Here is a 16,630-nt window from a genome sequence, read left to right as displayed (position 1 = left end):
ACCAGCAGGCACTTTTCCTCTGCTGGTGGAGATGGGGACAACAGGCATTTTCCCTCTGCTGGTGGAGATGGGGACAGCAGGCATTTTCCCTCTGCTGGTGGAGATGGGAAGATGGGAACAGCTGCCTCTCGGGCTTTGGATTCCCGCGGTCCCCCCGTCTGGGCGCTGGACGCTCGCGGTCCCCCTGTCTGGGCGCTGGACGCTCGCGGTCCCTCCGTCTGGGCGCTGGACGCTCGCGGTCCCCCCGTCTGGGCGCTAGTTCCTCCTCTTCACACAGCGTGGGGCATATGGCTAAAGTGTGCCCATAAGCCCCACAGCCAGGGCATAACTCCACCGCAAGGTTCTTTAAAAAAACCTCCCAGCCATCATCCCCGACCTCCTCCGGCTGTTGCTGTGGTTGCTGTTGCAGCTTTCCTTTCCCCCTTCTCTTCATACTCCTTCTCCCTACCTTCCTCTCCTGGGCCAGTTCCTCCTCCTCACCTTGGAAGGGGCAGATCGCCACCGTGTGTCCATAGACCCCGCAGGCAAGGCACCAGCCTTGGTCCTCGAGTCCCCCGAGGAGGATCTACAGGTCCCGGCAGCCATCTCTCCAGCCTTCCATTTCCTTTTTTTCCCCAAAAACAATATTTGTAATCCTCTTTTTTTATATTATTTTATTTTTTTTCCCCAAAAGAACAGAAGACAAAAAAAACTCGCTCTTTTTTTTTCTTCCACACAAAACACACTTTTCCTGGTCTGACGCTTGGATGCGCTGTTATCCCACACAGGACACCATATGTCACAAGGCTGGCTGAGTGGTGACGTCAGAACCAGGAAATGAATAACACAGAAAGGACAGATGAAATGAAATGATGAAGGCGCTTGCTTGCGCCGGTTTATTATAAATAAAAAGATTTGAACAAAACACAGGACACGGCACTTTAGCCAAAATAAACAGACAAACAAAACGAACAGACACTAACACACAGGGACGAACACTAAACAAACAAGTACCGTGCTGGTCCTCCAGCACCACGTAGCAATTGATTATTATAATTATTTATCTCCTCACTCTCTCCCGTTCTTTTGCCCTGAACACACAACCCTGAGTAAGTAAAATGTGCATTGCCACAAGGAGTCAATACCTTTCAAGGGGTGCGTCAAACAAAAAAAGCGAACTACTGGGTGAGTGTGCAAGGCAGCGTCCCATGGGACACCATAAGCACGGAGAGCTAAGCGGAGCGTGAGGTCTAGAAAGAAGGAAAACCTGGGGAGTGAATAAGCCTCTGAAGTCCTGGAACATGTGTAGGCCCTTACCATCGTAAATATCATCAAGGATATGAATATATTTTGTGGACCAGGGTGGGTACGTAAATGGTTGAGAGTCTGATAACAGGAGAAAGTTGTTCCAAATAGGGGAGAGTTTGTGGAAGTTGAGAGATATACCTAGGAATTTGTTTGCTTTGCTGCATAAATCTATTATTATTATTATTTATTTCTTAGCAGACACCCTTATCCATGGCGACTTACAATTGTTGCAAGATATCACTTTATTTTTACATACAATTAATTTTTTTTTTTACACATTTTTTTTTTACATACAGTTACCCATTTATACAGTTGGGTTTTTACTGGAGCAATCTAGGTACCTTGCTCAAGGGTACAGCAGCAGTGTCCCCCACCTGGGATTGAACCCACGACCTTCCGGTCAAGAGTCCAGAGCCCTAACCACTACTCCACACTGCTGCCCTGTATTTGTAATAATGGGACCCATGTGAAGAGAAAGGGCAAGTTGTTTGAGGCCACAAAATAGGAGGTCTTGGTCAGATTGGTTTAACTAGGGATTCTACCATGGGACACCAAGAGACCGAAGTCTCTGGATTCAGCCATATCTTAAGTATTCTTAATTGGAAGGCCCAATAATAGAATTTCAAATTAGGTAATGCTAAGCCACCAAGCTTTTTGGGACGTTGCAGTGTCTTTAGCCTGATTCTTGGGCGTTTATTATTCCAAATAAAGCAAGAGTACAATTAATTCCAAGTATTTTATAATTAAAAAATGAATATGGGGAGAACATGCATTTTTATTACCAATGTTCTACCATGGAGTGTGAGCTACAGGGGAGACCATCTAATCCAATCAGATTTAATCAGGTTAGAGCACCTAAAAAAATGTCTTTGCGAATCTGTTGGATGTCAGAACATATCTTAATTCCCAAATATGGGGTTGGAGAAGGATGAGAGGGAGGAGCGAGCAGTTTCGATGCAGGGTTCAAAGGCAATAAGACTGCTTTAGACCAGTTTATTTTATAACCAGAGATTACACCAAAATCGTTAAATATTTTATATATCCCTGGGGGAAGCGATTTAGAGATATCAGATAAGAACAACAATATATCATCAGCATAAAGGGGCACATGGTGTTTGGATCCCTGTATACCGATGGGAGTTATGACAGTACTTTCTCTGATGGCCTGAGCAAGAGGCTCCATGGAGATGGCAAACAATAAAGGGGAGAGAGGACATCCTTGCCGTGTTCCTCTTTCCAGCGGAAACTGAGAAGATATAACAGAACCGGTTTGAACACATGCAGTAGGGTTATTGTACAGAGCACAAATCATATTGATATATGAATGGCCAAAACCAAAACGCTCTAGAACTGCTCCATTCCAAGCGATCAAAAGCTTTCTCTGCATCCAGCGAAAGCACTGCTCAATAATATGAAGAAGGCGGCGCATATTATCAGATGCTAAGCGACCCTTTATGAAACCAGTCTGATCATGATGTATTAATTTATCTATGTGGGATTCAAGCCTTTTGGTCAGAACTTTTGCAAATCATTTTATGTTGGTTAAGGAGCGATAAAGGTCTATAACTGGAACATTCAAATGGGTCTTTGTTTTGTTTTTTAATAAGGAGTGAAATCAGAGCCGATTTCTGATCTCTATGAAAAGAGCCAATTTGTAACGAATAACTGATGGAATCTAGTAATATGGGGCCGATCTGGTCCCCATACTGCCAGCAATAATTCAGGGGGTATGCCGGGAGAGTTACGCTTGTGCATGGCAGATGCTGCAGATTTCAGCACCTGTAAAGTGAGAGGCACAGGTAGTAATTCCGCTTGTAATACTGAGCAACTCTAACCTAGTCAAGAATTCTGAGATTTTGTTTGGATCTGTAGTAGCCTCAGATTGATACAGGTGTTTATAAAACCTTTTTAAAATTGTGTTAATCTGGTTGGGGTGGGAAAAAAGGTACCATTAGAATCCTTAATTGCATTTATAGAGGCCAAGCTTTCAGACTGTTTGAGTCTTAGAACCAGTAGTCTAATAGGTCTTCCGACATGTTCATAATAAAGATGCCTAGATCTGTGTAGCAGAAACAGCTTTAGATCTAGACACATTTTTATGATCAGCAAGCTGTCTGGCCTTGGTTTCTGAATATTAACTGTTTTGCTCCATCTCCAACTGCAGTACATTAGTTTCTAACTGAGCTGTTTGTTACATTGTCTATTTATACTGGAAGCAAAGGAAGTGTGGCTCCCTCCAATGAAACACTTGGTCACTTCCCATAAGGAATGCAGATTTATGTCAGGTTTGGATTTAAATTCTAAGAAACCTTTTAGCCCTGTGGACAGATGTTTTAAAAAATCATCATTCTATAATGTATGTGCAATTTAAAGAGAAGCAACTGTTATGTGCAAACATCAGTGGTGTACATTCTGGCACCAGTAGACAAGTTTAATTTTATTCTGTTTTTTTTTTAATTCCTTAGCAACCATAGATGATTGACAGGTCACAGGACCCACCCACACTCATCCACATACATAGGACAAAAAGTTATTTACTGTAACACAAAACACTAAAAATGAATTGAAGAGTTGGGGGGAGGGTTGATCCTTTAGAACTAGTAGACTCTCCTCTCTGGTGCTAAACTTTCAAAACAGTTTAGCACCAATTTTCAAAATGATTTGCACCCCTGAAGCATGTCATTTGCATGGTACCATGCAAGGTTAAATAAAACTGTCTAAAGAAAGCAGTTTGCATGCCTTATTTTCAGACAGTTTGCTAGTATTTAGCTTCCTAAGTTACTTGTAAAAAAAACAAAGAAATAAGAATCAAAGCACATGCATATTAGGTATACATTGAAATGTATAGAAACTGAACAGTTGATGATTTCTGAACATATTCGTGTTCAACCTAATCACCAGCTGACATTACCATTATTCATAATATCTAAAACAGAATATACTGTGCGGCACACGCGCGACGTTTATTATGTAGACATCTGTCACGTCATATATAATAATTACCCATCTGCTGAGAAAGGCCTCACTGCTCATGGTGGAAACTGGAACACAACAGAATCCTAGTATAGTTCCCAGTTTAGTTAGACATATGTCATTTCCCAACGGAGAGAAAGGGACTAGCTTGAATTCAAAATCCCCTTGCTTATATCTACTCAGGATAGCTCAGCTGAGATGCACAGGAATTGAGATCCCTAAATAGGCATGTTCCCAAATCTGAATCCCTAACCATACCGAATTTGGGCTTGGGGTACCAGATCTGAGCTTGCAACTATTCATTTATCAATATGGAAACCTTGATGGTTATTCTCCTAACAATAAAAAAAAACAAAAAAAAAAACATATAGGCTTTGTTGCTATTTTCTATTTGATAGGTAATTTAACGTATCTTAAAATAACAGAACAGAACACTCCCAGTACTAATACTAGCATGTAAAAAACCCAGTTGCTGCAGTGATTCAAAATGAGGAAACTCACCGTCTGTTTCAGACATGACTTACACCATGTACCAACATGTGTCCCTTAGGATGTCTAAACTACTCTTTTTAGACGTGTAAATGAAAATCACACATGAGAATGTCTAAACTATTACACATACATCAAAATGGTTAGGCGTCTACAAACATCTAAGCACTTAGTGTGTCCAATTATTATTTTCACCTGATGTTCTCCCAATCTGGAGGACAAAGGCCAGCCCTGCAGGTGTCCGCTCTGAGCTCACTGGGTGCCTGGCCAGCAGGGTTCGCTGTAGCGTGATGAGGAGAAACAGCCCCTGCTAGTTTTGCCTCCCTAACCCACCAGAGCGCCAGAGCCAATGTGACGCTCCCAGAGTCCCCAGCGATTACTTCTTCGCGCAGCTAATTAATTGCTTTTGAAAATCAATTTTACACTAACGTCTAAAGCATGAGATACACTACTCTTAATCCCCTAGTCGCAATGTAAATGTACTCCACATCGAACCCGAAGCCAGGCATCCTAATCAACCCAAATGACACTCAAATCAGGAGAGGAGAGTAATCCAGTATTTTACATTAACTCAGTGTGCATCTAAAATACTTACAAATAAAGTTTAACATCAAGGAAACCCAACATCAACTTGATTATCAAAACATGTATGAAACCTGAGCCCCAAGAAAAGAGCAGGCTTTATTTTCATGTAGCATTTCATTTTAGAATTTATTTATTTTTTAACAGTAATCATTTAGAGCGGTCCTCAGCTATTAAGAAAGCAATCCCTTTCTCTCTTTTAAACTCTTGCTGTTATATAAGACAGCACTAGTTGTCACTTTGAATAACATTTCAGCATTTACTCCCTTCAGAATGGCTTCTCTTTCCAGGATCTTCAGAACAAAACCACTCTGTTTAAAGTGCTCTGTGAAAAGGTATGGCACTGGAGCATAAACATCCAGGACATTAGGCATGGGGATAACTTTCACGTGTCAGGGAGATATTCATTGAAGAGTGAAACTGAAGACACTTTGCAGCGGTACATACTGATTAAGATTCAGAAAAAAAAAAGAATAAGTCATGTTTGGCCTGAAGGCAATCAAGTAACAAATGGATAGAATATCGCCAACAAAATATCCAGACATTACAACTCAAAAAAAAAGAATCCCTGTAACAGTAAAATAAAAAACAAACATATGCTATAGGCTATTCTGCTATAATCTGACATATTCTAAAAATAACAACAGAATCCTGCAAGTATTAACATTAGCATGTGATCCTACATGAGGAGAACTCACTGTGCTTCAGGACCAGGTCATCGCCGATGATGGTCATTGATGGGAAGGGGACAGGGTGTCAAGGCTCAGTTTTACCATAAAAAAAATGTAAATCCCTGTAAGTTTAACCGATACGGTGACTGCATGCACACCTAAGGGTCCGCAGCAATTGAGGACAAGCTAACAGAAGTACTGTCCCGTCATAGATACTGTGTTTTAAACATTACCTTTGTGGCGGGAGGCGGTTGGATTGATGATACAATAATGGGGGATGGGGTTTGCTTGTCAAGCCATGTATGATGGGTGAAGAAGAGCTCCTTACTGTATGCAATCCCTTCCCACATCTGCGAGCAATGCAAAATCAGACTTCTAAGCCAACTAAATATCAGGTATTCAGTCAGGGCAGCTCTTGCAATTTCAAAACAAGATTTATCATTATGTTTATCCTGCTATACGTTTTTTTTTTATTATTATTTTATTACTATGATAAAAACAGATTATGAATAAACCACAGGTCCTGATTTATTTAACCCCACATCAGGCTAAACTTTGAGCTCAGTGGTGAAAACAAACTGACTTTTCAGGATAGAGGTTTTGTACACCCATGTTTTTGATAAAGTTTTTTTTTTTTTTTCATCATTTGAAGTATTACTATGATTAAACATGTAAGATAATTGAACATGTGTTGGTTCAGATCCATTCAGCAAATGACTTGTTTGCTGTTTGGTTAAATAAACAGACTGCTCCAAGCAACTGTTTCTGGTATTATGAATGAGGATTACTGAATATTTCACAACTGAGGAGTTTCATCAAAGCTGAGTGGGGCTTACTGTGAGTTGCACAGGCACTCACTTACTTACTTCTCACGGGATCGGTCAAAGCAAGGGGTGCGGTTCCCCCCCCCCCAATGAGGCTATCTATACTAAAATGGTCTTTCCTTTTTAAACATCAGCTGTTGTTCTACTCAGATATTTGAGCGCTCAGCTCTGAACCTCACAGCGCCCCATGCGCCTGCTAAACTAAACTCAGCTTGAACTGACCTTCATCTTGCACCAAAAAAAGAAAACACCTCCAGGTTTCACTTATTTAAATCTTGTGTTGAAACATAAATAAATTTAATTCCTAAGCAACAGCTCTGACACTGTCTCCCAGTCGCACACCTTATTCCACCCCTGCTCCAAGTCTACTGTGTAATCATTCAAATAGACACATGTGCTTACTCTATATGTGGTGTGGAAGGGTGAAAGCCCTGCACTTAAAAATATAGTGGAGTGTAATACCCATGTTGGCTCATGGGGCCGCTCTGACAAACTAACAGTAGCATTTCACAAGAGGCAGAAAATAGGAAAGACACTTGGTTCTTTTCAAAGCTTTATTTCGACTCTCTGACACACCAGAGTCCACAGCTCTGTCAGCAACTCGGGATCCAAACAGTGACACAGAATGCTGGACACAGCCCTTCTTATACACTTAGTTCTGCCCCCGTATGTAATTCAGGGTGGGGAGCTTACACACGTCCCATTGGTCCTCGGCCGCACACTTCAGACCACTGGGAACACACACAAACGGGACCAATCACAGGGGAGAAACAGAACACAAACCAGCAGGCTAGAATTACACATACAGAGGTAAACACAGCGGCGACGGGAATACAGAGCAGGGAACACAAATACACAGATTGCTACATTAGGAAACTGGGGAACAGGAAGTCGAAATATGGGCATGTCATCAGGTGCAAGTAGTGTGGGGAACAGAGTAAATGTCCAGACAGTATTTCTCCCAAAAGAATGGTCCTTGTTTATTATAATACAACAAAAAGAGTCCACCCCTCTTCCAGCGATGGTATTGGGGGGTACACAGCGGGCTTGCAAACCCAAAAATTATAATAACAATAATAATCCAAGAGACTATGTCCGTCCAGCATCCTCCATGCACGAAAGAGTGCATGCTCAATTCCGGATCATGGTACAAGTAGACGTGGAGCTGTGCAGGGAAGTGCTCAGGGTTGCCTGCTGGCTTTGTGCTCACTCCTCCTCTGCAACACAAAACACACATAAAAAAAAACAACAAACAATACAGGCTCCGGCCGTCTGTTTACGTTTGTCAGCGCAAGCAGGCGTACTGACGTAGCTGCTTCCCCTTTGTACCCACAAACTCCTCCCTGCAATCAACCCGTCGCCATGGTTTCTCCAATAGAGGGCCCACAGCTGATTGCGATGGAATCATCCTGAGTACTTGCAACTCGTATAGTAATATGGTCACTTTCCGGTTTCCACCTACCGTCAAGGCCGTCCATCTAGGAGGCAGCTTACCACCATCCTTACACAGCGGCCTTTCTGGTCGGTAGGGAGATTTACAACATTGATCCTTTCTCTCTTTGTCACAGGGAATCCTGTTAAGAGACAGGTGCCCGAGTTGACTGTTTCATTCATTAACTCTGGCACATGCTAGCTAACTCCAGTGCTTCAGGTTCCATTGGTTTCCATTTTCCATTTTACTCATAATCATACACATCGGATCATATTGCAGCAGCAGTTAAGAAACAATATGCTTCTCCAATATGACTGGATGTGACACATGGCAATAAACTGAGATCTGGTCATGATGTGAACACAATCCCTGCCAGGCAGTGCCGTGCACGAGGGTCAGCAGCCACTAAAGAGAGGAAAAAAAAACAGTACAGGGATGAGAGCAAACACCCTAGAGCTGTGGAAAATTTCCAAGGATAACTATCGGGATTTTCTTCCTGTGCATCGAGACGTGGGACATTTGCTAGGAAATTGGGACCATATAGGGACTGTTAGCATGTATGCAGTACGGTACATTAGTAATCATCTTACCTTGCATTTACACTTAGCAGCAGATGGGGAGCTTTTACTCAGGCACAAGACCATGGGCTTATATACTGTATGCCTGTGTTTTCTCAGTAAACGCCCTTTTTTGCACAATTATACAGTATTCATACACATCAGAGTCCAGCCTACAACTTTAAGTTGTCCCTATCAGCAGGCAGTTCATCTCTACAAGCAGGAGGTACGCTGGATAAACTACTCGGAAAGTTTTTACTACTGTAGAAATGTAGTGATGTTATTGGTAGTATACAGTACCTAAACCTCTGCTGACGGCTGTAACTCACAGTGATTGCCCTGCTGTGAAACCATCAGTAATCCTCATTAGATAATACCGGACACGCAATTGACTGGAACCATTTGCTTAATGAAGCTGAAGTGGTGCATAACATATTTATCTTGCATGTTCAATCAGGCGTATAGGAATAATTATAATTATTAAAATTAGTAGCAATACCAATAACAATATAAAAAAATCGATGTGTCAGTTTTACACTCTAAAATGTCTCATCGTACTTTGAACCCCAGGGGCTGGGTTCAGCTGCTTGAATACTTCAACCGTGTCTGAAATACAGATCCCACATTGCATCGGTGCGCCAAAGATTGTTGTCATCATTGTTGTTTTGAAGCAAAGAGCTTTCAAGAAAAAAAGTGAGATGCAGGAAGAGGCTGGTTGTGATATAATGCCTTGCAGGTCAGGTGAGCTAGGTCACAGTTTTTAGGGGAAACACTTTTGATGATAAAGACGTCACAGAAGCACAGTGTCAGAGTTCAAGCGCTGGCTGCACAAGTTTATTCAAAAGATAAACTTCTGGCTTCTGGCCCTTTAAGGAACAAAACAAAAACTTATCTTCCTCGGACCTAAACTTATAGGGAGGTAAGCTTTCCTTAACACTGTCCTATACTATGTGGGGGAAGGCTGAATCCTTTTAGCCCATCAAATATTGTCATCTTTTTAAATTACCTCTGGTTCTCACAACTCTGCTTTAGTTTAATATATCATACTGTAGCATTTCCATAAGCTCTTCTAACCTAACCAGCATCCTGAGATACTTTAAAAACCTTTTAGACCCAATTCCCATTTTCCTGCTAACTGGACAACAACATATCCCTAGTTGCAGACCAAACATTAGGGGTGTAAGATGGGTACAAGCACCCCTTATAAAACAGGTGATGCAGTGCTCAGGAATAATATACACAAGACAGTTCACGGTAAAACAGCTCTTTATTTGCCTGGGTTGCGTGCCGGAAACACTTATGATTTCCATTACAAATAATAAGCATGGGCTCTACACAGCAATGTGTATCGCTCCATGCAAAACAATGGGTTCAATCCTGAAATAACACGACACGATATAAATCATACACACAAACACAACACGGTCACAGTAGCACTCTTAGTGCAGGTGGTTTTCCTGTAGGTCTTTGCGTAACCATAACACAAGGAACAGATTGCTTGGCCGCATCCCCTGATATACCTTCAGTCCCACCCCCCTTCGGTAGTGAGTGCAATCACGTATCCTCCAATCCTTGATTGACACATCGCTTACCGCATTAAGGCGATGACTTTTGGTATTGTGACTCCGCCCCCTTCTTGGATGGCCGGCTTTCGACTGACCCTGGAATGAACTGACAAACCATCCAGTCCGGGGCACACTGTTCCTGTTACACAATGCCCTCACAGGTCGGGAGGGAGACTGTTGACTAGAATTCATTCTCTCTCTGTCACAAGGACTAAAGTATATCGCTCACAAAACATGTCATATAATAAACTCGGTTCATTAAGTTATCCTTTTCATTATGTATATTTGGTTTTACCCATCATATAATAATAATATAATATAAACTCAAGACACTTACTCAACACAGGTAATTTCTGCCTCTCCAGATGAGCTACCTGGGCTTTAATGGGTTAAAACCTGTACATTTTATTTAAAACACAAGTTAGCCCATTTTGAACTGTCATTTCTGCCTCTCCAAATGACATACCTATTGTTCAATTGAGGTAGTCCATTTGGAGGGGAGGGGTTATTTTTCAGATTCGTCTGTTAATCTGTGCTACCGGTAGCCCATTTTGAGCACCGGCGCAGAGCATTTACATGTGGCAGCTTATGCCATGCCTGATTCATTTTGGGCCAGTTAATGCATTCGGGATGGGGTACAATGTGTGCCGCGGTAGAGCGCTACCTTACACTCCGGCAATTGAGCACTGCGTTGGTCAGTCTTGATATATGTACTATTTTTTCCACTTTCAGCTTGAGAAGGTCATTTTTCCAAAGTTTTGTTATTGAATGTCTAGTTTGGCTTTTGATTCTGAAATCTTAAAGTAGGTGTAGGTGACTACTGATGTCATTGTAATGCCTTTTTGTCTTCCCCTTACTATTTCACAGTGTTTGCAATAATTTTGATATTGCTCCAGTTCTGAGTTATCTTACTCTTCCTGGCTTGGGGAATCATAACTGCCTGGACTGAACATAACTGAACTTCCTCTTTCCAGCTCAAAGCTAGGTAAAGGAAGCTTTGGAGAAATTACAGTAGCTCAATATAGGAGCAACAGAACCCAGAAGCACTCAGATCGACTGAAGCAAACACCATCAAATAGTCAGGGGAATGGAAAGAAGCACTCAGAATGACTGAAGCAAACACCATCAAATAGTAAGGGGAATGGAAAGAAACACTCAGAACGACTGAAGCAAACACCATCAAATAGTCAGGGGAATGGAAAGAAGCACTCAGAATGACTGAAGCAAACACCATCAAATAGTAAGGGGAATGGAAAGAAACACTCAGAATGACTGAAGCAAACACCATCAAATAGTAAGGGGAATGGAAAGAAACACTCAGAACGACTGAAGCAAACACCATCAAATAGTCAGGGGAATGGAAAGAAGCACTCAGAATGACTGAAGCAAACACCATCAAATAGTAAGGCAAAAAAGATTTTCACGTGACTTCAAAAAGGCAGGTGTTTTTTAAAAAAAATGTAGGCTACACATAAATAGTCTATCTAAGTTTTTTAAATATTAATAACAGTCTTTATAAAATACCCCTGGTCAAACTAAGTACTCTGATTGGTTGTTAGCGATCACATGACTGTTCAGGAATTTTTGCACTACTGCATGGGGTCGGAACTTTTTTATTTTTTTGCCTCTTCACCTTTTTAGAACTTAAACTTAAGATCCCTTTTATCGAATAAAATCTAGAAAGTTTCAGCCAGTCATTGATTAAAATATGCAATGTTGTTGTTTATTTTTTACTATTGTAATATTGTAGGTGTTTAACAAGAATCAGAAATGTTTCTATCCATTTTTCAGGTACCTGGGGATAACCAGACCCTTGACGTACCCGGTGCGGCAGAACGGGAAGCTGATGGCGAAGATGGTGTTCATCGCATGGCTGCTGTCCGCCTCCATCACCCTGCCGCCCCTCTTCGGCTGGGCCACCAACGTCACGGTGGAGCGCGTCTGCCTCATCAGCCAAGACTTCGGCTACACTGTCTACTCCACGGCCGTGGCCTTCTACATCCCCATGACGGTCATGCTCATCATGTACTTCCGCATCTACAAGGCAGCCAAGATCAGCGCAGAGAAGCACATGTTCATGTACATCCCGCAGCAGTACGACCGCGACGGGATCTACAGCATGGACCAGGAGATGCGGGGGGCTCAGCACCGTCATGTCTCTCGCCAGGACAGGGTGATGGAAGAGTGCGCCACCCTCTCCAAGCTGCTCTGGCCTGACCGCAGGAACATCTCCATCTTCAAGAGGGAGCAGAAAGCTGCCAGGACCCTGGGCATCATCGTAGGTGCCTTCACCTTCTGCTGGCTGCCCTTCTTCCTCCTCTCCACGGCCAGGCCCTTCATTTGCGGAATTGAGTGCAGCTGCATGCCTCTGAGGCTGGAGCGGACCTTGCTGTGGCTGGGCTACACCAACTCCCTCATCAACCCCCTGATCTATGCCTTCTTCAACCGGGATCTGAGGACTACCTTCTGGAACCTGCTCAGGTGCAAGTACAGAAACATCAACCGGAGGCTGTCTGCAGCCAGCATGCACGAAGCGCTGAAAGCGAAGGAGAGACCTTGACCTCAGTGCATATTGTAAAATAACTGTATAACTAAATAAAGAAAAGCTTGTATTTGATGGATTTCCATGGTTGGCTAGTCTAACGACTTCATGTGGCTAGTCTAACTAAAGTATTTTAGGAGTGAATTCTGACATACACAAACACATTATTACATAACATGCATAAAACGAAAAATAATATGGAAAAACTATTTTCATACTTTGACAAAAGTATTTGGGCAATCAACATATTTTGTATGAACCCATTTGTAGCTAATTATTGACAATGATCATGATTGACAACCAACACCTGATGATTATTATAGAATAAATGAATACATAATCAAAATAAACTGGAAATTTGTGATTCAAAAAAGCAACAAAAATGGTTAAGGAGTACAGCAGCAATCTCAAAACGGCAGTGATAACTACCAGAAAATAGCAGAAAGACTCGGTTTTCCGAAAAGCTCTGTGTGACTAATATTGACAAACACAGGAGAACAGGAACTACTGCAACTAGCTCCAGGTGTGGAAGACCAAGAAAGATTTCTGCAAAATCTGGAAGAAGAATCGTTCGAGCAGCCCGGCAAAATCCTCGGATTACTGCAAAATAATTGACACAAGAATTGATAGAAGATGGTCAAGACATTCACGAGTGAACAATTCAACAATTAAGATGAATGTCCGTGGGTGAAAACCAAGATGCAAACCTTTGTTAAAAACAATAGACAAAAGAAAACGATTGAAAAAGCTTGATGATTTATGTTCTTATGATCTTATGTTCTTATGTTCTTATTTCTTCAACCAAATTTTATGGTCAGATGAATCCAAAATAGAACCTTTTTCACCAAGAAAGCAACAATATATTTGGAGTAAGAGAGGAGAAGAATTTTAAGAAAAACTCACCATGCCCAGTGTTAAACATGGTGGAGGTTGTGTGATGGTATGGGCTTGTTTTTCTTCCTCAGGCACTGGTGATTTCTATTGTAGAAGGATCAATGAATGTTGCAAAATAGCAAGACATTTTGCACTCTCATTTGTTACCCAGTGCTAGAAGGCTTATTGGACAAACTTTTGACCCTAAGCATTCTGCAAAGCCTACAAAGGATTTTTTTTTTTTTAAAAAGGAAGATTATAATTATGGATTGGCCATCTCAGTCCCCAGACTTGAATCCCATCGAGATGTTGTGGATTGACTTGAAAGAAACCAAAGTCGATTGCAAAACTCAAAGCTGTTTGTGTTGAAGAATGGGCAAAAATATCTCCAGAAAGATGCCAGGAACTTGTTTCAACATACAAAAAAAGACTGCAAGCTGTAAAGGAAGCAAAGGATGGGCACACAAAATACTAATGTAAGGGTGAACAAATACTTTTGTCAAAGTATGAAATTAGTGTTAGCATGTTATTTTTCATGTTACGTAATATTTGTTTTGTTTGATTATAAAGCTGAATCTCTACCTTTATTTGTATTTTCAGTAGAACAATAATAATTTATAGAAATCACTTGCTTTGTGGTTTTTCTCATTTCTTGTAACTGCCCAAAATAGTTAGTACATACAGTACATATGTCAAGACAGATTAATGAGCTGAAATATCACACTGTCACACGCTCCTTTCAATAAAAGATGTACTAGTATACCATTCATTCAAGCGTGTATTTAATTCAGCATTTCACTATGTAGGAACACTTGCAAAGTTAGTTTGAAAGTTCAATCTGGAGATATTGAAGCAGTGGTGCTCATTAGTTGCCTTGCATGATTAGAAATGCCTTGTGAGATTTTTGTTTGCTAGTCACTACTAGTAAGGATCACGCTGTGTAAAATGAATTTCTTAATTTCTGTTTTTCCTGGAGTCCTAAGTCATTAAAATGACAAGTGGAAAGTTAAAAAAAATAAAATAAAAATACATATTTAATCCTAACTATCTGGGTTACCCAGCTGTGTTTTTATTTATTTTATTTAAAAGTTATAGTATGCTGATACTATAACTGGAATTGAATTGCATTTTCAGATTGTTATATAAATGATTAGATTTTAATTGAGCTGTTTGCTCTGCAAGAATGTTTATATACCAAGGTTAAAAAAAAAGCCTTACTTGAAACCAGCCAACTAAGATGAGACTAATTGAAGATGGTCTCAATTCGAAATAGAAACACAGCCCTTTGTTTTACTGTTAAAATTACTCTTAGTTTCCAATAGTGGTTACCTTCAGAAACAAAACCTGCCCATGAAGCCTCCTGTCACAAAGACGGCCAGAGTGGGTGGCGTCAGACCAGAAAAGGAATACACAGAGAGATGTGGTTTGGTATAAGCTGGGCGCGTGATCGTGCTCAGCATTTAATAAACAGAAAATAAAAGGTTTGAAACACAAAAACACGGGACACGGCACTACACGCCAAAATAAAAAGACAAACAAAACGGACTAACATTAAACAAACGGTGCACGGAGAGACAAACAAACACGGTGAGTACAAACACTTCTAGATATTATTTTTACTACTTTTACGTTCTCCTTCTCTCTCACCCGTTCTCCACTCTCGAACACCCAACCCTGAGTGCAAGAAATGTGCGTCTATATATACTATTGTGCTGGGATTCAATTACTAATTAATTATTCACTTGAATCCCAGCACGTGAATTAATTCTGTGCAACCCCGTGCTCACATATTACATTTAACCAGCACGTGAAGTGATTTGTGCTCTCCTCGTGCCTAAATACAAATCTACACTTTAAATATACGTGAAACACAGACCCGTTTATATCCCGTGTACCAATCTATACACCAACATTTACACATGCAACATACACAAATGCACACAGGGACGGGGCACATTGCCACATATACCCCCCCTTGTGCGCAGCACACATGGCCTCAACGGCCACCTCCCCCCTTAAAAATCCAGCAGTCCAGGACAAAGTCTCGGGCTGGGAAGGGAGGCTTCCAGGGGCCCACAGGTGGCAATGTTGCCAGTAGCCAGGCTGCTACTGGCCATGCTGTCAGCAGACGTGCTGACAGCTCCCAGACTGACTCCTTCAGCAGGGGCAGTCCTGGCAGCGGAAAGGCTGCTTGGGGGATGGTCTCCTGACCTCCCCTCTTCTTCGTAGCCGGCAGCTCCCTCTTCCGGGGCTCCGGCCACAGTCTCTTCTGCAGCACAAGTGCTGCAGTGGGAGCAGGTCTCCGGACCTCCCCCACGATCTCCGGCAGCGAAACTGCTGCAGTGGGAGCAGGTCTCCGGACCTCCCCCACGATCTCCGGCAGCGAAACTGCTGCAGTGGGAGCAGGTCTCCGGACCTCCCCCACGATCTCCGGCAGCGAAACTGCTGCTGGGGTTGGTGGTCTCCAGACCTCCTCCCCCTTCTTCGTGGCCGACAGCTCCCCTTTCTGGGGCTCCGGCCACCGTACTCCCCGTGGTGGAAGTACGGGAAGCAGAGACAGCTCCTGCTGTTCTGCTTCTGGCGGTGGTGGAGGCAGAGGCAGCTCCTGCTCCTCTGCTCCTGGAAGTGGCAGAGGCAGCTCCTGCTCCTCTGCTCCTTCCGGTGGTGGTGGCGGAGGCAGAGGCAGCTCCTGCTCCTCTGCTCCTTGCGGTGGTGGTGGCGGAGGCAGAGGCAGCTCCTGCTCCTCTGCTCCTGGAGGTGGTGGAGGCAGAGGCAGCTCCTCTGCTCCTGGCGGTGGTGGAGGCAGAGGCAGCTCCAGCTCCTCTGCTCCTGGTG

At 42.4% G+C, this 16,630-nt stretch overlaps 1 protein-coding gene across 1 annotated transcript in view; it reads left to right on the top strand.

Annotated features, from left to right (window-relative positions):
* LOC117420707 (5-hydroxytryptamine receptor 7-like) overlaps positions 1–14,555 on the top strand; it is a 30,527-nt gene extending 15,972 nt beyond the window's left edge. Inside the window, exon 2 of the mRNA XM_059034620.1 lies at positions 12,172–14,555. Within this exon, the coding sequence (XP_058890603.1) occupies positions 12,172–12,940 (769 nt within the window). The 3' untranslated portion in view covers positions 12,941–14,555. The remainder of the gene's footprint in view (positions 1–12,171) is intronic.
* Positions 14,556–16,630: the final 2,075 nt, after the last annotated feature.

This window comes from Acipenser ruthenus, chromosome 1, assembly GCF_902713425.1.
Source record: "Acipenser ruthenus chromosome 1, fAciRut3.2 maternal haplotype, whole genome shotgun sequence".
In the NCBI taxonomy this organism is placed as follows: Eukaryota; Metazoa; Chordata; class Actinopteri; order Acipenseriformes; family Acipenseridae; genus Acipenser; species Acipenser ruthenus.
This window is presented reverse-complemented; position numbering and strand designations above follow the sequence as displayed.